The following is a 22,997-nucleotide window of genomic DNA, read 5'->3' on the forward strand; positions in this document are numbered from 1 at the left end:
GAGCTCCAGGTGATATCTTAAATGTAAAAAGTAAGAGAAGGAAAGACGGAATACCATTCACAACCCTACTGGAATTTTTCAGATACACCAGCAAAGAAGTTCTATATCTGAGAAGAGAACATTATCTTTTACAATAAATAAACTTCCTTGCAGGGTAACTAGGCTGACTTTCAGAAAGATTTATGAAGTATAGCACTAAATAGAAAGTAGAACTCAAATAAAAAGAAAAAATTAGCTCAAGTAATATTATTCCTTTGGCACACATTTTAAAAGAAAGTAATTACAATGCTCCAAAGTATAAAGCTTCATATCACCATCAAGTAATTAAAACTTAATAATAATGGTCATTAATCTGTGAAAATAGGTGCTTTTGCTGTAGAGAAGAATGTGCTTTTAATGTACTAAAAGTTGATATTGCTCATAAAGTTTCTTCTCATTTAGGCAGGAAAATGAATTGAGTTCTCTTCTCCAGGTGACTTTGCCTCTTTGACCTGCCATGGCCCAGTGCTCACTTTATCTTGTGATTCATTTTCAATAACTCCAACAGTATTTGTTCTGACATTTTAATTAAAATATGACCACTACCTCATCCTGATGATAAAAAGGGCTATGTGTCAGTGAAAACTAGCTTTTCAGTGCCTCAGTGCACCTGAGGACTCCTCTGAGCATACAGTTCTTTCTAAAGAATTTCAGTCAGGTTCTAAAGAATACATCATTTCAAAATGGGATCACTTTAACCTTAAGATTAATGTTTAAAAATCTAAAATGGCTAGAGAGTGCTAAGTAATGAACGTGTAATTTGCCCAGCTTGTTGTTTTTAAAAGAAAATTAAATGCATTTTAAAAAGTGAGAAGCAATGATACAAGATTCAAATTTAGTGTATTATTTGAGACTACCACACAATGAAATTAAAACAAAAAATTATGAAAAATTTCAGAAAGAGGGAAGAAATTCAGAATTTTTATAAGCAAAGTAATTAAAGCCAAGGATTAGTCCATGATTCCATATTAGGTTTAGAAATATCATCATGTATCATAAGTTTGCAATCAAATTTTTAACAATAATGAAAACATTTATGAGACTTTCCAGTATATAAAATCTAAATATGAAACAAACTAAATTCCAAACTAAAGTGAAATAAAGTTTCAGATTTCAGGATTTTATTCAGGCAGCTAAAAAAGAAATTAATTATACTGATATTAGTTCCTGAAAATGGAGTTTACTGACGTAAATATAAATGCCCCTCTATGTACTATCTCTGCATTAAGAAAACAAATAAGACACATAGATGAATGTAAAGAAAATACAACAGGTGGGAGTAAATAAATGGTTGCCTGAACAAACATAACATCCAAAGGAAATAAAGATATATGACTCAGCAAGGAAACTGGTCATGATTCAAGTAGACATGCAAATCCTATATGATAAAAATCACCCTCACTTCATATAAATGAATAATATCCATCAGACTACTTTTTGATCATTTACATACAAAATACAGCAAAATTTGCTCCATTCATAGTTACAAGAGCTACCCTATGAGGAGAAAAGTTAAAAAATTTGTGGTTGAAAAACATTTTCCACCATGAATAAATAGCATAGTGGCATATATATTTTGAGAGTTAAATATTTATCGCATCAGTAGCAAGCTACACATTAAAAGACAATTATTAGGAAGGATTTCTACATTTGTCAATTAATATTTTAATATTATATTAGCTTTTTAAAAATGATAACTTTTTCTGATAAAGGAATATATACTCTTATGTGTAATATCTATAAAATTAAGAAAATTAAAAGGAAAAAAATAAAAGTTGTCCATAATTCCATCGAAACTGAGAGATTTACAGGCAGTCTTTTTTCTATGCATGTGAATATGTACACATATAAATGTGTATTTTTGCACATAATTATACATGTTGTGTGTGAAACGTGTATTTTTCCTTTACCATTATAGAGTGGAATATTTTCCCAGTTTTAGGGAGAGAATGTTTGTTCATGCTACTACAATATGTAAGGACTGTTGCTGAATACATCATATTTCAGTCCAGGTTGCAGAAACCTTCATGAGATATCTAAGAGGGTAAAGTGGTTACGTTACCTTTCTATCATAAATCATTGATTATTACTCTTACCTATCTCCGTTTCGGTATATGGAGTAAACAATTTCTGCACAACTGGTTCTAAATCTTCTCTTGCTGTTTTAGAAGATGTACAAGTCAAATGAACCAAATCTGTTTTTAAAAAAAAAATAATATTTTGAGTTCCTGCCTACACACATTTCACTGTGTAATACTCATTTTCAAAGCACTAAGCTGGTGCCACAGGAAATGGAGAGCTGAGCAAGTCATGCCTCCTGCCTTTAAGGAGTTTATAATCTAGTGATGGGAAATATGTAACATAACAATATGCTATATGTGTTAATACCTAATAATGTGTTAACTAATAACTAAGAGCACACTAAGACCCAAGAAGAAGTAACAGTTGATGGTCCAGTTTGTAAAACTAGCAGAGTAGAAAAGCCTAGGAAACCATTTATTCATAGAAAGAGCTTAACTTATCCTTATAACATTCCCAAAGAAGCTGGATAAAGGATTGCTAAGCAAAATAACTATGTAAATAAGACTGAAAATGGAGTATTTATTTACTTACAGAACACAGTTCATATTTTTCGACAGAAAAATTCATTTATACAAACTTTACTGATAAGTTAACATATCATCTATTCATTATAGGGTTCTCTAAGAAACCTTTTGGGGGAACACTATCGGCTTAGAGTGATATATATAGTTGAAAGTCCATAAAATGGCACAAGTTAAAGCAGTATATAGTATTTTCAGAAATACCAAATCACTTTCCTTTTGCATTTACAGATTCATGGGGCCTGGGCCTCGGAGAAAGTTTGCATTAGAGAATATCATGCACAAAAAAGGCCCTTCATAGAAGTAAAGCACTGTAGCCTAATACATTTAGAATCGCTAAAGGCCAACAACAAACATAAAGGAGGGATAAAAAGTTCTGTATACTGAAAGAAAGGACTAAGGGGATCCCTAAATGGAAGAAATTCTTACGGTCAAGGAAAGAGCTTGGGACAGGATAGAATAGCAGGAAGACTACATTAGATAATGGTATAAGTACTAAGAAATTTTTTCCCCTAAAACACCAGTAGAAAAATACACCCACTTCTTTTCTGAAAGTTTAGACTAGTAGACTTTTTTTTTTAAACCCCAGGAAGACAGTTCAAAGCTCATCATTGAAGTCAACATCAAAAGTGGGTTCTCATGATTAAAATTCATTCCACATTCAACTATTAAAAAATATATCTAAGCATAAATTGAGGACTCTTAATAACCATGTGAGGTAAAATCCAATGTTGTTTTTTTTTTTTTTAGGTCCACCAAAAAAAGTGATATTCTAAGGTTTCTGTTTTATGTAGGTAATGTTTTTACATGACTGTAACAATGGTTCCCATTGATTCTGGGGTATTCCAGGATGTATGGTACTAATAATTTCAAAAGGTATAATAATCTTTACAACAAAATTATTCCTAATTAACTAAAATTTTTCAAATGCCATATAACTTTGGTGGGAAGGGAATTTAAACTCCCTACGTAATTACTGAATTAAATGGGGTGTAGAACTACAAAGGTAGAAATCCATGATAAAACTCAAGAGAAACTGTCCTGTCTCATAAAATACCAATATCCAGGCCAAAGTTCTCAATTTTCCAGTTCTTTCCTATTCAATAAATGTGTACTAGGGAGAAAGCAGATGAACATAAATATAAATAAAAAATATATTTGAATATCTTAATGGTAAACTACTGGTTCTGTTAAACAGGATATCTAAAGGAAATATATACTGGAATAATTACATCCTTACATTTCCTAACAATTATCAGAGTTCAGGGAGTGCTAGCAAAAATTTCTAATAGTCAAGTCAGATTATCATCTTGCACTTAATGAGTTTTATAGCAATTCTTAGAAATACTAAAGACATTATGACCTGGGTTATAATATCTGAAATTGATTCTGATTAGATGCTAATTATTAACTGAGCTACAAATTTAAGGTATAAACAATTATTTCTTTCTCCCTACAACTTCCTACTTTTTGTTATCTACATTACTTCCTTGTATAGGTTACTCTGAATTTACTGTGCCTTTTCAAATCTGAGAGATTGTTGGTTGTGTTTTTTAAAATACAGATTATTTTCAAAAATGGTTTATTAATCTTCATAACTTTCATAAGTCCTTTGCAAGGACAAGTTTGAGAGCCAGCTTTTCTTTTTGCATCTGTCAAATTTAGCTTTCACTTACATGGGTATTCAACAAATACTTGTGGCAAAAGATAATTTGCTTCCCTGTCATAGGCAGACTAAGTATTCATAGGCTTAAATAGACATATATGTGCATAAAAATGTATGTAGACATATACATGTATCGGGAAAATTTTTACTAGTTTATTACATAAAATGGAGGAAATTATCTGATCAACCAGGATAGACAAAAGGAAAGTATCAATAGATAATCCTCCAATTATTTAAATATGCCTGAGAAATGCTTTTAGACATATCTATAATATTCTCAATAGAAGTCAAAAGATTATCTAGAATTGACTATACAGCTAAACTGCATAAGTCAGACACTATTCTATGCATGTTAGAAATATTATTTCATTTTACCTGTGCAACAGCCAACTGTTATCCTCATTTTACAGGTGAGAAAACAGGAATAGTGAAGTTAAGCAGATTTCCTAAAGTCATGTCATTAGTAAAAGAAACAGCTGGGACTCAGAGATGGAATTTAAGCCCATGTGGTATGCCTCTAGAGTGCCCACTCTTAGTCCCTAAATGATGGTGGGTAATTGTAATAATCTCCTGTAGAAGGCACAATCACTTAAAGTAGCAGTCTTCTAACTAGAGTGTGTACAAAAATACAAGAGACCTTTTCACAAGTTACAATAATTCTAAGGAACTCAACATTCAGTTGCTCAACCCTGCTTCCTTCCACTTTTATTAAGCAATGCATTTCAATAAATTTATTTTGTGTTTAATAATTCTTTATCAAAATTGCAATATATGTATGATAGTTTAATTTTACACAAATAATATTAATTACTCAATCCAGAAGACATTTAAAAAATACTTAGAACCTTATTGTCCTAGGAAATTAAAAAAAAAAATTTTTACTTCCATTTTTTTAAATGACACCATGCTTTCAGTTCCCTAAAACTGAAATCAGAACAATGATGTCTCTTATAATAAGCTGCTGCCCTTTAGTAAGCTTTGGTTTTCGTTCTGAAACACAAAACAACTGGGATTTCTACTCAGTTTGCATGACAATAATAACAAGCACATTTGAAAGTGATAAAGTGACCTAGAACACAACTAGATAACTATCAAAATATTCTGGATATACAAGAAATTGACCTGATTGACAGAACTGCACTACTAGAGGGAGAGAAGAGACCACATCTAGGAAGGTAGGAAGTGCAGACAAATGGATGGCTGGTGCTGTGGAGGGGAGACTCAGTTGTGAAAAAAAGGGAGAGAGAGAGGAGTGGACAGAGAAACTCACAAGGAGAATACTGCTCCAAGGCCACTGGCTGGGAAAACAAAAGGGGCTGATTTTCATGAGGTTTTTCAAACAGCAGAGCTCAAAGACTGGAGTTTTAGAGGTTAGCAGGCTTGGCTGGGATAGAGCCCTGAAGGCATTGCCCTACTCCTGGAGAAAAGGCAGGCAAACAACCCCAGGGTAGACAGTGTCAGCTGAGGATCACCTACGGCACATGGGGGAGACACTGTTTGCTTATTTTGGGAGTATATCTGTGAGAGGTAACATTCACAGAGACACCTCTCTGGGAACAAAAAGGCCAGTGGATGCCATTTCCCTCCCCTCCCCTTCATCATAGGCACAGAGACACCTGCTGAGAGTGGCTAACTCAGTCTCCGTTTAGCCTGCTTGCTCCAAATGCCACTCACCTGAGCTCTAGCACAGAGTGACTGCATTTCTCAGTCAAACCTGCATCCCTCCTAGCATGGCAAGACACTGCGTCAGAAGACCAGCACTGGCCCCTGCCACAGCACTTCCCTAAAGTCTGGGGTTTTAAAAGTCACTAGACTTGGCTGGGAAAGAGCTTAATGTGCACTGCTCCAGCCAGGCAAGTGACCCAGAGAGAGACAGCATGAAAATGGCACTCTGAAAAATGACATGGACACACAGGAGGAAATTATTTGCTTTTCTGGGAGTGCTTCCCTGAGAGCAGCAGCACAGAGAACCCTCTCTGGGCACAAAAGAGCTGGCTGGTGTCATTTCCCTTCCCTGCCCCTCAGCATAAGCACAGAAACACTTGCAGTAAACAGCACAGCTCTAACCCTGGCTGCCTAATCTGCTTACAAGTCCCACCCCTCCCCCTGTGCTCTGCTGGTACTAGTTTTCCTGGGAAAGTGTGTCTAAGTCCCAGTGCAATGGGTCCCATGCCCAGAAAGCCAGCAGATATCCCTACACACACCACGTCTACTGACCAGAGAGTTCAGCAAGGCTTCAGTTCTAGTGGAAGTAGCATCAGGTGTCATTTAAGAAGAAAACCAGATCACACTCGTTAAAACTCGATACACTATGGCCAAAGTCCAAACATTCCCCACTGCAAGCATGGAGAGCCTCTGCAGATGACTGATTTGAAAGGTATAGCAGTTGAAACACAGCATCAGAGTGAATGCAGCACACACCAGAGACACTCCTTGAAGGGCCAGGCCTTGGACACTATAAGACCTCTTCTTCATGAAGCCATTACTCTCAGATGCAGGAAACATAATAGGGTTTTCTAACACACAGAGGACAGAGACTTAGACAAAATGCCAAGACAGACGAATTCATCCCCACCAAAAATAACACGAAAAGGTCATAGTCAGGGTTATAATTGAAACAGATATGAGTAAAATACCTGATGAAGACTTTTAAAGCAATAATCATAAGGATATTTTCCAGGCTTGAGAAAAGAATGGAAACTTCAGGGAGGTCATTACCACAGAGATAAAAGAGTTAAAAATCAGTAAGAAGTGAAAAATGCAGTATCTGATACTCAAACAGATTGGATGTAATGACAACAAGGACAGAAGAAGCAACTACATGATAGAATAATGGAAAATAATGAAGCTGAACAAAAGAAAGAAAGAGGAATTATGGATCATGAGAATAGACTAAGGGAACTCAGTGACTCCATCAAATGTAATAACATTTGTATCATAGGAGTCCAAGAAAAAGAAGAGAGAGAAAAGGGGGCAGAAGGTTTGAGGAAATAATGCTAAAAATTTCCCTAATCTGGGAAGGAAACAGAGATACAAATCCAACAGACACAGAGAACTCCCACTAAAATCAAAAAAAGCAGGTGAACACAAACACATATTGTAGTTAAATTTTCAAAATATGGGGATGAAGAAATCCTAAAAGCAAAAAGGGAAAAGGAATCCCCAACTTAAGAGGAAACAAATAAAGTTAGCAATAGACTCTCCACAGAAACTTGTTAGGTCATAAGGGAGTGGCATGACATATTCAACATACTAAACGGGAAAAATAGGGAGCCAAGAATACTCTATCCATCAAGACTATGATTCACAGTAGAAGGAAAGAAAAGGAGTTTACCAGACAAATAAGAACTAAAGTGCTGGCCACTAAACCAACACTATAAAAAATATTGAAGGGGACTCTGAGTGGAAAGGAAAGACCAAAAGTGACAAAGAACAGAAAGGAACAGAGAAAATCTCCAGAATACAACAAGTAATAAAATAGCAATAAAGTCATATCTATAAATAATTACTACAAATATAAATGGACAAAACATTTAAATCAAAAGACACAGTGTTAAAATGGATAAAGAACCATAACCCATATATATGCTGCCTATAAGAGACCCATTTTAGACCTAAACACACCTGAAGATTGAAAGAGAGAGGACGGAGAAGCATTTCTCATGCAAATGGAGGTCAAAAGAAAGCCAGAGTAGCCATACTTATATCAGACAAACTAGATTTTAAGCCAAAGACTCTAACAACAGATGAAGAAGGGCGCTATTAGTATAATAAAGGGGACTACCCAATAAGAAGATCTAACAACTATAAATACTTATGCCCCCAACATGAAAGCACCCAAATATATAAACAACTAATAACAAACATAAAATAACTCATTTAAAATAATACAATAATAGTAGGGGACAGTAATACTTCACTTATATCAATGGGCAGATCATCTAAGCAGAAAATCAAAAAGGAAACAATGGCATTGAATGACACACTGGATCAGATGGACTTACCAGATATATTCAAAACATTCCATCCTAAAGCAGCAGACTTTTTTCAAGTGAACATAGGCCATTATCCAGAATAGATCACATACTAGGTCACAAATCAGGCCTCAAGAAGTACAAGATTGAGATCGTACCATGTATATTTTCCAACCGCAATGCTATGAAACTTGAAGTCGACCCCAAGAAAAAATTTGTAAAGACCACAAGTACATGGAGGCTAAACAACATGCTAATAAAGAATGGGTCAACCAGGAAATCAAAGAATAAATTAAAACAAACAAACAAACATGGAAATGGAAACAAATAAAAATGAAAACATTTTGGTTCAAATCTTTGGGATAAAAGAAAATAAACAGAGGGAAGTATATAGCAACACAGGTCTACCTCAACAAGGAAGAAAAGTCTCAAATACACAAGCTAATATTACACCTAAAGGAGCTACAAAAAGAACAACAAAACGAGCCTAAAGCCAGCAGAAGGAAGGAAATAATAAAGTTTAGAGCAGAAATAAATGATACAGAAATTAAGAAAACAGGGTGCTTGGGTAGCTTATTTGGTTGTGTCTGTCTTTTAGCTCAGGTCATGATCTCACTATTTGTGAGTTTGAGCTCTGTGTCGGGCTCTGTGCTGACAGCTCGGAGCCTGGAGCCTGCTTTGGATTCTGTTGTCCCCCTCTCTCTCTGCCCCTCCCTCACTCATGCTCACTCTCTCTCTCTCAAAAATAAATACACATTAAAAAATTAAGAAAAAGGAAACTGATGAATCCTTAGCCAGACTTATCAAAGAGAAAAGAAAAAGGACCAAGATAAGTAAAATCACAAATGAGAGGAAAAATCACAACTGACACTACAGAAATACAAACAATTGTAAGAAAAAATTGTGAAAAATTATATGCCAACAAATTGACAATCTGGGAGAAATGGAGGAGTTCTTAGAAACATATAAACTACCAAAATTGAAACAGGAAATAGAAAACTTGAACAGACCCATAACCAGCAAAGAAATTGAATCAGTAATCAAAAATCTCCCAACAAACAGAAGTCCAAAGCCAGATGACTTTCTAGGGGAATTCTACTAGCCATTTAAAGAAGAATTAATACCTACTCTTATCAAACTATTCCAAAAAAAATAGAGAAGGAAGGAAAACTTGCAAATTCTATGATGCCAGCATTACCCTATTCCAAAATGAAAGACTCCACTGAAAAAGATAACTATATGCCAAAATCCCTGATGAACATGGATGCAAAAATTCTCAACGAAATACTAGCAAATCAAATCCAACAGTACTTAAATTTTTTAAAATATTTATTTTTGAGAAAGAGAGAGAGAGAGACAGAGAGAGTGAGCGAGCATGAGTGGGGTAGGGACAGAGAGACACACACACAGAATTTGAAGCAAGCTCCAGGCTCTGAGCTGTCAGCACAGAACCTGACATGGGGCTCGAACTCATGAGCCCTGAGATCATGACCTGAGCCGAAGTTGGACATGTAACCAACTGAGCCACCCAGGCACCCCAAATCCAACAGTACTTTAAAAGAAACGCTCACCATGATCAAGTGGGATTTATTCCTGGGCTGCAAGGATGGTTCAATATTCACAAATTAATCAATGTGATACACCACGTTAATAAAAGAAAGGATAAGAACTATATGATTGGGATGCCTAGGTGGCTCAGTTGGTTAAGCATCTGACTTCAGCTCAGGTCATGATTTCACAGTTTGTGAGTTCAAGCTCCATGTCGGGCTCTGTGCTGATAGCCTGGAGCCTGCTTCAGATTCTGTCTCCCCCTCTCTCTCTCTGCCTATCCCCTTCTTGCACTCTGTCTCTGTCTCTCTCTCAAAAATAAAAAAAAATAAATAAACAAAAAAAAGAACTATATGATCTTTTCAATGCATGCAGAAAATCATTTGACAAAGTACAAACATCTATTCACGATAAAAACCATCAACAAAGTAGGGACAGAAGGAACACACCTCAGCATCATAAAGGCCACACTGGAAAACCCCACAGCTAATATCATCCTCAATGGGGAAAACTGAGAGCTTTTCCTCTACAGTCAGGGATAAGAGAGGGATGTTCACTCTCACCACTGTTATTTAACACAGTCAGCAATCAGACAGTAGAAAGAAATAAAAGGCATTGAAATCTGTAAGGAAGAAGTCAAACTTTCACTATTTGCAGATGACATGATACTCTATATAGAAAACTCAAAATACTTCACCAAATAATTGCTAAAACTGATACACAAATTCAGTAAAGTTGCAGCATACAAAATCAATGTACAGAAATCTGTTGCATTTCTATACACTAATAATGAAACAGCAGAAAGAGAAATGAAGGAATTTATCCCATTTATAATTACACCAAAACCCATAACATATCTAGGAATAAACCTAGCCAAAGAGGGAAATGATCTATATTCTGAAAACTATAAAACACAGATGAAAGAAATTGAAGAGGATACACAGAAATGGGAAAACATGCCATACTTATGGTTGGGAAGAACCAATATTGATAAAATGCTATACTACCCAAAGCACTCTACACATTCAATGCAATCCCTATAAAAATATCACCAGCATTTTACTCAGAGCTAAAACAAACAATCCTAAAATTTGTATGGACCATAAAAGATCCTGAATAGCCAAAGCAAAATTGAAAAAGAAAAGCAAAGCTGGAAGCATCACAATTCCAGACTTTATATTACAAAGTTGTTGTGATCAAGACAGTGTAGTAGTGGCATAAACATAGATACATAGATCAATGGAACAGAATAGAAAACAGAGGTGAACCCACAACTAAATGTTCCATTCATCTTTGACAAAGCAGGAAAGAATATCCAATGGAAAAAAGACAGTCACTTCAATAAATGGTGTTGCGAAAACTGGACAGCAATATGCAAACAAATGAAAAAGGACCACTTTCTTAGGGCATACACAAAAATAAATTCAAAATGGATGAAAGACCTAAATGTGAGACAGGAAATCATCAAACTCCTGGAGGAGAACACAGGCAGTTACCTTTTTTTTTTTTTACATCAGCCATAGCGACTTCTTACTATAAGTCTCCTGAGGCAAGGGAAACAAAAGCAAAAATAAACTGTTGGGACTTCATAAAAATAAAAGAGATTCTCCACAGTGAGGGAAACAATCCACAAAACTAAAAGGCAACCTATGTAAAAATGGGAGAATATATTTACAAATGACATATCTGATAAAGGGTTAGTATCCAAAATCTATAAATAACTTAACCAAACTCAACACCCAAACCACAAATAATCTAGTTAAAAAATGGGCAAAAGACATGAATAAACATTTTTTACAAGGAAGACATTTAGATGGCCAACACACATATAAAAAAGATGCTCAACGTCATTTATCATCAGGGAAATACAAATCAAAACTAAAATGAGATATCACCTCACACTAGTTAGAATGGCTAAAATTACCGACATGGGAAACAGCAGGTGTTAGTGAGACTGTGGAGAAAGGGAACTCTTTTATTCAGTTGGTGGGAATGCAAACTGGTGCAGCCAGTGTGGAGTTTCCTCAAAAAGTTAAAAATAGAACTACCCTAAGATCCAGCAAATGTACTATTAGGTTATTTACCCAAAGGATACAAAAACACTAATTTGAAGGGACACATGTACCACAAAATTTATAGCAGCATTATCCATGATAGCCAAATAATGGAAATATGTATATGTATATGTATACATGTACATACATAAAACAATGAAATCTTGCCATTTGCCACAATGTGGATGGAGCTAGGGAGTAATATACTAAGCAAAATCCGTCAGAGAAAGACAAATAACATACAATTTCACTCATGTGTAATTTAAGAAACAAAATAAATGAACATGGGAAAAAAATAGAGGCAAACCAAGCAACAGACTGTTAAGTATAAAGAAAAAATTGATGGTTACTGGAGGCAAGGTTCAGGGACAGATGGGTTAAGTAGGTGATGGATTAAGGAGGGAACTTGTGATGAGCACTGGGTGTTGTATGTTAAGTTATAAATCACTAAATTCTACACTAGAAACCAATATTGCACTGCAAGTAAGCTAGAATTTAAATAAAAATTTAGTGGAGAAAAAATAAAAGTGACAAAAGTGACAAATATAATGTACAGTAGCTGGGTGATATAGTAGATGATGATTGTGTGGGTCTGGTATTCTCTCTGTATCTACTTGGCCAAGTCAGTTTATATATTCAGAAATATATAATCATATCACAAATAAATAACATTCTGTAACATCAGGGGCACCTGGGTGGCTCAGTTAAGCATCCAACATCCTATAGCACCAAATCCCAAAATAACACAGCTGCTACTGATAAAGTATTATATACCAAAAATAGATTTCAAAATGCCTAGGGTATGAATACGTACTATAAAGAGTGGTAAAACTGGATGTATTCAAATGGAAGGGCTATAGAAATTTTATTTTGCTCATTTATAAATGATTTTAAAGAAAAATAAACTCCATATTAGATTCATTTAGAATATAAGATGAGTGGAAAATAAAGATGTATGTTCTGAAAAGGTGAAGTATATGCGTAAAAAATATGACTTGTTGAGCTTTAGAAAATACAATAGATAAATTTGAAACATTTAACAATCTCAAAAATTCAAATTAGCTGAGGGGAGGGGAATTTTATAGATTTAAAAAAATGTAATATCACTACCTTAAAAAAGATAAAATAACTCAGCTAACCTAAGTTTGCTTAGAAAAGCCCTACATTATTTATTGATAAAATAATTTCCTATCACTGTATTAAAATACCAACTTAAGCAATTTTGACTTCTGTTTATATTGCAATTACAGTAACATATCACTTAATTAGAAGTCTTTTACATACAACCTAGAATCCGGAAGTATACCTGCTGCCCCAAAAAGGGCTTTTCAGCACTCAAGTAGATGTTAAAATGCTCATAGACTAACACAACCACTTACTCAGAACTTGGTTATATTAATACTACATGAAATTTCAACAACCTTGGCTATCTTGTTTTCTGGCCCTCTGAAAGATTATAAGCCATAAAGAAGGGGGAAGGGAGGGCAGTGGAAAGTACTGTTAGAAAGGACATCCTGACAGCTGTGTGAAAACAGCCCAAGGAAGAGATATAAAATGTAGATGTAAGAAATGATAAAACATGACTGTGTAGGGTCATGTAGCACAGGTGAAAATAGGCCCAAACAGCTCGATAGTCCTCAAGGGCCTAGTGAATAGATAGATAGATAGATAGATAAATAAATTGAATAAATAATGCTCATAATATCCCTAAGTGATAAGAAAAAGGTTAAAATGTTTCATAGATTCAGTACGGAATGCCAAACAAATGTATGAAACACTAGAAGGATAATTGTTTAAAAAAAAAAAACATGGTAAAAATTTCAATCTTAAAAGGATACATTTCTGCCATCTGAAGAATGTATTTGGGGCAACTACAGCACACTAGAGGGTGCTTAATAAATGATGTATAACTGACCAGTGTTTACATGCTAATGCATATTTCTAACTGGCTTTCAAATATTTCCTATATAACATCAATTCCACTCTAATGAAAATCCATTTAACAAATTATCTACAGTTTATTTTTAACAAAAGGTATTTTTGGTGTCCTTGATAGCATCTCTGCTGGGCATTTCTGGTCTATATGAGCATCAGAAATCTGCTTTTGAAATAGTAAATTATTCTGAAATGAGGGACAGTCACTAGCTTAGCTCACCAAGATATGTTTCCAGGGATATCCATTCATATTTTAGAACATGCCTCTATGGCTTCTAGAGTTCTAACACTGGTGATTAATTTTAAAGTAAAAACTAGTAAGGGTTCTGGTGCAAGATGGCAACACAGGAAGACCCTGAACTTACCTCCTTTATGGAACACACCAAATTACAGCTATTTATAGAGTAATTCCTCCTGAAGAACTGAGGGAGGACTGAACAGCCTCTGCACAACAAAAGGTAGAGAACAGCAAGAGAGAAGGAGACACACAAGGAAGGGTACCCCACTTCCATCCCTGGGGCTGTGAACTGTAGTAGGGAGGGAGAATACTTAAAGACTGGAGCAGATTCCTTTCTTTGGGCGCAGGAAAAACAAACAAACAAACAAACAAAACATGGGGTCTTTAGTAGCTAGCATATAAAAGAGCCAGCCCCAGAACTCCACCAAAAGGCAAAGGAGCTTCTGGAACTCTCTGGGTCAGGGGGACTGGAAGATGCCATGGTTTGTGCTTCCTCTTCACCTTAATAAAGAGAATGGGGGTGAAGCCCACGTGCCCTAGTCAGCCTGCTGCCCCAGTGAGCATCAGGTCTCCTAGCACACACTAGTCCTGGGGCACAGGAAAAAAGCCTCATTTTAAAAATCCAACTAGCATATAAAAAAGCTAGCCCTAGAACTCCCCGAAATGACAAGGGAACTGTTGGAACTCTCTCTGGGTGGGAGGGGGTGATGAACATGGTCTAAACACCCCTTCCATTTTGAAAGCACAGAGCAATGCATGGTCTAGGTGCCCTAACCAGTATGCTGCCTCATAAGCCCTGGGACCTGAGTCCAAACCAGTCCCAACTGTCACACCAAGGCAGCCAACGGGCTGTGCACACTGAGACACCCCTGGTTAGCACTCACTACAGCTCCAGCCTTCACGCCAAGGTGACACAGATACAAAGTACCCTGGAATACTCCAGGCCCACATCATGTCAGCTTTAGATGGCTTGCTAAGGCACCCAAGCATAGAGTGACCCAGAACCTCCTGGTTGACATCTGCTTCAGATCCAGCCATACTGCCAGGGTACCCACAGTGAGGAGTACCCTGGAACTCCCAGCTGGTGCCTACATGAGTTCCAGCCACCCTGACAGGGTGCTCCTTGTGTGGAGTGCCCCAGAACATACCCACCTGTACCAGCCTCAGGTTCAGTTGCCTGGGTAGGCACTGAGCACACTGGAATACACCAGCCTGTACCCACTTTAGCTTCACCTGTTCTGTCAGGGTGCACTCAGCTAATGAGTCCTGGGACACCACAGTTTGCAACCACTTCAGCTTCAGCTGTTCTGCCAGAGCACACTTTGTATGGAGAGCCCAGGGCACTGGACTGTGCCCCCTTTACCTTTAGCTGTCCTGCCAGGGTGCCTTCACCACAGAGAATCTCAAGATACCTAGGAATGCACCCATTTCAGCTTTAGCAGTCCTGCATGGAAAGCCCCAGGACCTCCCAGCCTGCACTCTGCTTCAGCTACAGTTGCACTGCCAGGGCACACACTGTAGAAAGAGCCCAGGGACACCCTGGATAACACCCACATCAGCTTCAGCTATCCTACCAAGACATCCTCTGCATATAGAAACTCAGGACATGCTGGCTTGCACCCATTCTAGCTTAACCTGTCCTGCCAGGCCACTTGGTGCATGGAGGTCTCAGAGTCTGCACTGACCTATGCCTACTTCACTTTAGCTGCCCTACCAGAACAGGCATCAATCCCACTGAGAGACCCAGGACCCCAAGTCCGTGCAGCTACAGCTACAGCCAGCTAGCAAAAGTAACTAAGCATGCACAGACTACAAAGAGGATGACCATACACAAGACCATTCCTTCAAGTTTAGAAGCAGCTGTTCCACCTAATCCATAGAAACAAAAACAGAAAATAAACATAATGCAGAGACAAAGGAACATGCTCCAAAAGAAAGAACAAGACAAAACCTAAGAAAAAAAGCAAAATGAAACAGAAATAAGCAATATGCCTCAAAAAGAATTTAAAGTAATGATCATAAAGATGTTCACCGGGCTGAAAAAAATAGTGCAAGAACTCAGTGAGACCTTTGATAAAGAGAAAGAAAATATAAAAAAGAGCCAATCAGAGTTGAGAAATACAATAAATGAAAAAAAAAAACCACTACAGGATGTCAATAATAGATTAGTGGATACAGAAGAATATACCAATAATCTGGAATATAACAGAAAGCAGCAAAGCTAATATCAAATGAAAAAATAACATTTTAAAATGGGATAAATTAAGGATCACTTGGACAACATCAAGTGAACATTCACCTAACAGGGATTTCAGAAGTACATGGCTACCTGCTAGAGGACAAGGAGCTAGAATTCTAGCTAGAGAAAATCAAAGTCTGGAAAGACAAATAAATCTTCCTCCCTCCAATCTTATAATTGTCATGTAATAAAGATGTTTATTGCTCAAGAAAAAATAAAAACAAAAGAAAAATGTCAAAGGTTAAAAATAAAGGAAAAATTTTAAAGGCACCAAGAGAGAAGTTACATACAAATGAAGTCCTATAAGACTATCAACTGATTTTTCAGCAGAAACTTTGCAAGCCAGAAGGGAGTGGTATGATATATTCAAAGTGCTGAAAAGAAAAAAAAAGAAAACCTACAACCAGTAATACTCTACCTAACAAGATTAACATTCAAATTAAAAGGAGAGGTAAAGAGGTTACCCAGAAACAAAAGACAAAGAAGTTTAGCATGGCTCAACCAGCCTTATAAGAAACATTAAAGTGGAAACACCTGACTGAATCAGTCAGTAGGGTACATGACTCATAATCTCAGGGTTGAGTTTGAGCCCCAAGTTGGGAGTAGAGATTACAAGAAGAAAGAGAAAGAATGAAAAGAAAGGAAAGAAAAGAAAAGAAAAGAAAAGAAAATGAAAAATGAAATGCTAAAGTGATTTAAGTGGAAATAAGATGACAACAATTAGATGCAAGAAAATGATGAATAAAATGATATAAAATATGACAGCTGATACATAATATCTATAGTAAAAAAGTTTTATTAAAATGTGTTTGAACTTAAATGACTATTAACTTATTATATACTACTATATACTTAGGATGTTATATAGGAATCCCAGGGTAACAACACTCAAAACCTATAACAGACACAAAAATAAACACAAAGAAAGCCAAACATAACACTATAGAAACACATTAATCACAAAGACCATGAGAACAAAAGGAACAGAGAAGAACTAAAACAACAATCACAAAACAATGAACAAAATGGCAATGAGTACATACCTATCAATAATTACCTTAAATGTAAATAGTCTAAATGCTCCAAGCAAAACACACAGGGTGGTGACACGGATAAAAAAAAAACAAGACCCATCTATATGCTGCCTACAAGAGATTCACCTTAGACCTAAAGAAAAATACAGACTGAAAGTGAAGTGATGGAAAAAAAATTACCATGCAAATGGAAGTGAAAGAAAAGCTGGGTTAGGAATACTTATATCAGAGTAAATACACTTTAATACAAAGACTAACAAGAGACAAAGAAGGGCATTATATAATAATAAAGGGATCAATTGAACAAGAGGATATAACAATTGTAAGTGTCTATGCACCCAACATAAAGGCACTTAATACATAAAACAAATATTAATGGATATAAAAAGAGAAATAACAGCAGGAGAATTTACCACTCCACTTACATCAATGGATACATTATTTGGGCAGAAAAATTAAAAAAAAGAGAGTGCCTTTGAATGACACACTTAGACCAGATGGCCATATATAAGAACATTCCTTCCAAAAATAAGAGAAAACATGGGGCACCTGGGTGGCTCAGTTGGTTAAGCTTTTGATTCTTGATTTCAGCTCAGGTCATGATATCACTGTTCATGAGTTTGAGCCCCACATCAGGCTCTGTGCTGATAGTGCAGAGCCTGCTTGCTTTCTTTCTCTCTGTCTCTCTTAAAATAAGTAAAAAAAAAAAAAAAAACAAAAAAAAAAAAACAAAAAAAAAAAAAACCAAAAACTTTAAAAGAAAATCTCTCTCTCTCTCAAAACAAAACAAAACAAAAAAAAACTTTAAAAGAAAATAACAGAATACACATTCTTTTCAAGTGCACTGGGAACTTCTCCAGAGCAGATCATGTTAGGTCACAAAAGAAGCTTCAATACACAAGAAGACTGAGATCATACCATGCATCTTTTCTGACCACAATGGTATCAAGCTAAAAATCAATCACAAGAAAAAAAAAAAGACAAAACTGGAAAAAAACCCCAGAAACACATGAAAGCTAAACAACAAGATACTAAAAAACCAATGGGTCAACGGAGAAGTCAAAAATGAAATTAAAAAGTACATGGAGACAAATGAAAATGAAAACAGAAAGGTCCAAAATCTTTGGGACACAGCAAAAGCAGTTTTAAGAGGAGATATATAGCAATAGAAGTCTCCATCAAAAACAAGAAAAAGCTGAAATAAACAATCTAACCTTAAACCTAAAGTAACTAGAAAAGGAATAACAAACAAAGCTCAAGGTGAGCAGAAGGAAGGAAACAATAAAGATTAGAGCAAAATAAATGACATAATAGCAAAAAAAAAAAATGGGAGGGAGGGGAATCAATGCAGCCTAGAGCTGGTTTTTGAAAAGATAAACCCTTACCCAAATTCATCAAGAAATAAAGAGAAAGGACCCAAATAAATAGATCAGAAAAAAAGACAAGTAACAACATACACCACAGAAATACAAAAAATGGTAAGAGAATACTATGCAAAATTATATGCTAACAAATTGGACAATCTGGAAAAAATGAAAAAATTCCTGAAAACATACAATTTTCCAAAACTGAATCAGCAAGAAATAGGAAATCTGAACAAAATACTAGTAATGAAACTAAAAACATAATAAAAAAAGGTCCAGGACCAGATGGATTCACAGGTGAATTCTATGAAACAATTAAGAAACAGTTAATACCTATTTTCCTTAAAATACTACAAAACATAGAACAGAAAGAAAGCTTCTATGAGGCCAGCATGACCCTAATACCAAAACCAACCAAAGATATCACAAAAAATAGAAAATTACCGGCTAAGAACCCACATGAACATATATGCAAAAGTCGTCAGCAAATATTAGAAACTGCGTTCAATAATACATTAAAAGAATAGTGATGATTAGTGGGATTTAATCTGGGGATGCAAGGATGTTTCAATATTCCAAAATCAATCAATGTGATATACTATATCAACAAAACAAAGGATAAAAGTCATATGATTATCTCAATAGATGAAGAAAAAGTATATGACAAAAAATATGATATCCATTCATGATGAAAACTCTCAAAAGAGTGGGTTTGGAGGGATCATACTACAACATATTAAAGGTCATATACAAAAAAAACCAGAGCAAACATATTCAATGGTGAAAAACAGCTTTCCCCTAAGATCAGGAACAAGACAAGAATGTCTACTCTCACCACTTTTATTCAGTAACACGGTACTGGAAGTCCTAGTTACAGCAATCAAACAAAAAGAAATAATAGGCATCCATACTGGTAAGGAAGAAATTAAACTGTCACTATTTGCAGATGACATGATACTATGTATAGAAAACCCTAAAGACTCCACCAAAAAAACTATCAGAAATAATAAGTGAATTCAGTAAAGTTGGAGGATATAAAATTAATACACAGAAATTAGCAGTGTTTCTATACAAGTAATAACAATGTAGCAGAAGAGAAATTAAGAAAAAATCCCTGGGGTGCCTGGGTGGCTCAGTCGGTTAAGCATCTGACTTCAGCTCAGGTCATGATCTCACAGTTCGTGAGTTCAAGCCCCACATCGGGCTCCTCTGCTGACAGCTCAGAGCCTGGAGCCTGCTTTGAATTCTGTGTCTCCCTCTCTCTCTCTGCCCCTCCCCCACTCATACTCTGTCTCTCTCTCTCTCTCTCAAAAATAAAGATTAAAAAAAATTAAAAAAAAAGGAACAATCCCATTAACAATTGCACCAAAACAATAAAATACTTATGAATAAAATTAACCAAGGAGGTAAAAGACCTGCACTCTGAAAACACTGATGAAAGAAATTGAAGATGACACAAATGGAAAGATTGGGAGAACCAATATTGTTAAAATGTCTATACTACCCAAAGCAATCCGCAGATTCAATTCAATCCCTATCAAAACACCAAGAGCATTTTTTACAGAACAAGAATAATCATCCTAAAATTTTCATGGAACTGCAAAAGACCCCAAATATCCAAAGCAATCTTGAGAAGGAACAAAGCTAGAGATACTACAATCCCAGATCTCAAGATTCACTGCAAAACTATAACAACCAAAACGGTATGGTAGGGCACAAAAAATAGACACATTGAACAATGGAACAGAATAGAGGGCTCAGAAATAAACCTACATTTATATGGTTAATTAATCCATGGAAGGAGGCAAGACTATTGAATGGAGAAAAGACAGTCTCTTCAATAAATGGTGTTGGGAAAACTGGACAGCTACATGCAGAAGAATTAAACTGGACCCTTTTCTAACACTGTGTACAAAAATAAACTCAAAATGGATTAAATGCCTAAATGTGAGACCTGAAACCATAGAACTCTTAGAACACAAGCAGTAATTTCTGTGACATCAACAGTTACAACCATTTTTTAGATATCTCTCTTAGGACAAGGTAAACAAAAGCAAAATAACTATTGGGACTACATGAAAATAAAAAGCTTTCATACAGAGAAGGAAACCATCAACAAAACTGAAAAGCAACATACTAAATGGGAGAAAATATTTGTAAATAACATATCTGATAAAGGGTTAGTATCCAAAATCTATAAAGAACTTCTCAAACTCAGGACCCCAAACAGAAATAATCCAGTTAAAAAATGGGCAGAAGACATGAATAGACGTTTTCCAAAGAAAGACACAGAGACAACCAAGACACATGAAAGATGCTCAACATCACTAATCATCAGAAATTGTAAGAAATCTAAATTGTTAGTGAGGATGAGGAGAAAAAGGAACCTTGTGGACTTTTTAGGGAATGTGAACTGATACGATCACTGTGGAAAACAGTATGGAGGTTCCTCAGAAAATTAAACTAGAAATACCATATGATCCAATAATATCTACTAGTGGGTATTTATCCAAAAAACCAAAATAATAATTTGAAAAGATATAAACATTTCTATGTTTCTTTCAGCATTATTTACAATAACCAAGGTATGAGAACAATCCAAGTATCCACTGATAGATCAAGGGATAAAAAAGATGTTGTATGTTATATATACATAGATATATATAATAATTATCAATTTTATTAATATATACTATGTATTATATATTGTTATATGTTAGTAATTGTTAACGTATTACTAATATATTTAATATTAATGTATAGTATATAACAATATATTATACTATACATTATATACAATTATATAATACATACTTTGCATATTTATGTATAATGAAATATTATGTAGCCATAAAAAAGGATGAGATTTTTTTCCCCTCATTTGCAATAACATGGATAGACCTAGAAAGTACTATTCTATGTGAAATAAGTCAGACTGAGAAAGACAAATAGCATATGATTTCACTCATGTGGAATCTAAAAAACAAAAAACAAAATGAATAAACAAGCAAAAGCAGAGTCAGATCTATAAATAGAGATCAAACTGATGTTTGCCGGTGGGAAGGGGGGTGTAAGGGGATGGACAAAATGGGTGAAGGGGAGTGGGAGATACAGGTTTCCAGTTATGGGATGAACAAGACATGGGAATAAAAGGCATAAATAGCATAGTGAATATGGTCAGTGATTTTATAGTAGCATTGTATGGGGAAAGATTATAGCTACACTTGTGAGGAACTCTATAATGTATAGAGAAGTTCAATTGATATGTTGTACACCCAAAACTAATGTAACATTATGTCAACTATGTTGTAAAATATTTTAAGTAAAAACCTATTTCTTGAGTTTTACAAGTGTCATACACTGTTTACACGAATCTGATCCTGATAAGAGTCCTGAAGTAGATACCATCACTATCTCTTTTTATAGATGGGGAAGCTGAGGCACAGAGAGATTAAGCAAACTTTCCTAAGGTCAATCAGCTATTACACAAAAGAGCATGGATTTGAACCCACCCTATGTTCTCAACTACCACCCAGGAGTGTATTGTTAGAATGCATCTTCCTGGTTAACTGAACTGTTTCGGTGCCTTGGAAGTATCTTTCATATATATATTTTCATATCATATGAAGGTAAACTTCAGTTGTACACTTAAAGTTTTACAAATTCAAAATCAAGTCAAATATAAGGCAATGTAACATCCATGAAAAGTCATTAAAGGGACTAAAAAGTCAAAGTAAACTAGTTTAGAATATGTGATCTGTAAAAAGAAAAATCAAAATCACTTAAAAATTGATCACTTGCTTTGTTAATGACTAAAGATTAAGTCAATTTTAGTATTACACTTGAATACATGAGTTTTACAAAATTATTTTCCACTTTGAATAAGAAATTTGTATATAGGTTGGTATATTTGTCAAATAAGTAAATGTCTTTATGCAATAAAATTCTGATTAATCATAATTCAAAAAATTGTTAAAAACTTGAAAATACTGGGAGAATTATATATTCTATCTTATTACACAATGCCTATAATCTCCATAATTAATAACATCTTCTCTTTAACATGGACTACAAAATGAATTTTATATATTATACCTTACTGAATGCAACCCAGTAACTGAATAATATTTAATGTAAAGTACCATAGTAGTTATCAACCCTGAATTACACTATAAAAGGTCACAAATTTCTACCTTGTTCTTAATGGAAAGAAAGGAAAAGCTGGTGCTGATTTAAGAATGAGCGAAGTTGATCAACAGAGACTGAAAAGAGCTAAAGATAAATTGAGTATGAGAATTAGTCA

The 22,997-nt window shown here is 35.2% G+C and overlaps 1 protein-coding gene across 3 annotated transcripts in view; it reads right to left on the reverse strand.

Moving 5' to 3' along the window:
- CHM (CHM Rab escort protein) overlaps window positions 1–22,997 on the reverse strand; it is a 249,676-nt gene that overhangs the window by 17,265 nt on the left and 209,414 nt on the right. For 2 of the 3 annotated variants that reach the window (XM_047843816.1, XM_047843817.1), the window contains one exon: window positions 2,136–2,234. The exons of the other annotated variant lie outside the window; for it this stretch is intronic. In XM_047843816.1, coding sequence (XP_047699772.1) covers window positions 2,136–2,234 — 99 coding nt within the window. The remainder of the gene's footprint in view (window positions 1–2,135; window positions 2,235–22,997) is intronic. 3 annotated transcript variants of the gene reach the window in all.

Source organism: Prionailurus viverrinus, chromosome X, assembly GCF_022837055.1.
Source record: "Prionailurus viverrinus isolate Anna chromosome X, UM_Priviv_1.0, whole genome shotgun sequence".
Classification (NCBI taxonomy): domain Eukaryota; kingdom Metazoa; phylum Chordata; class Mammalia; order Carnivora; family Felidae; genus Prionailurus; species Prionailurus viverrinus.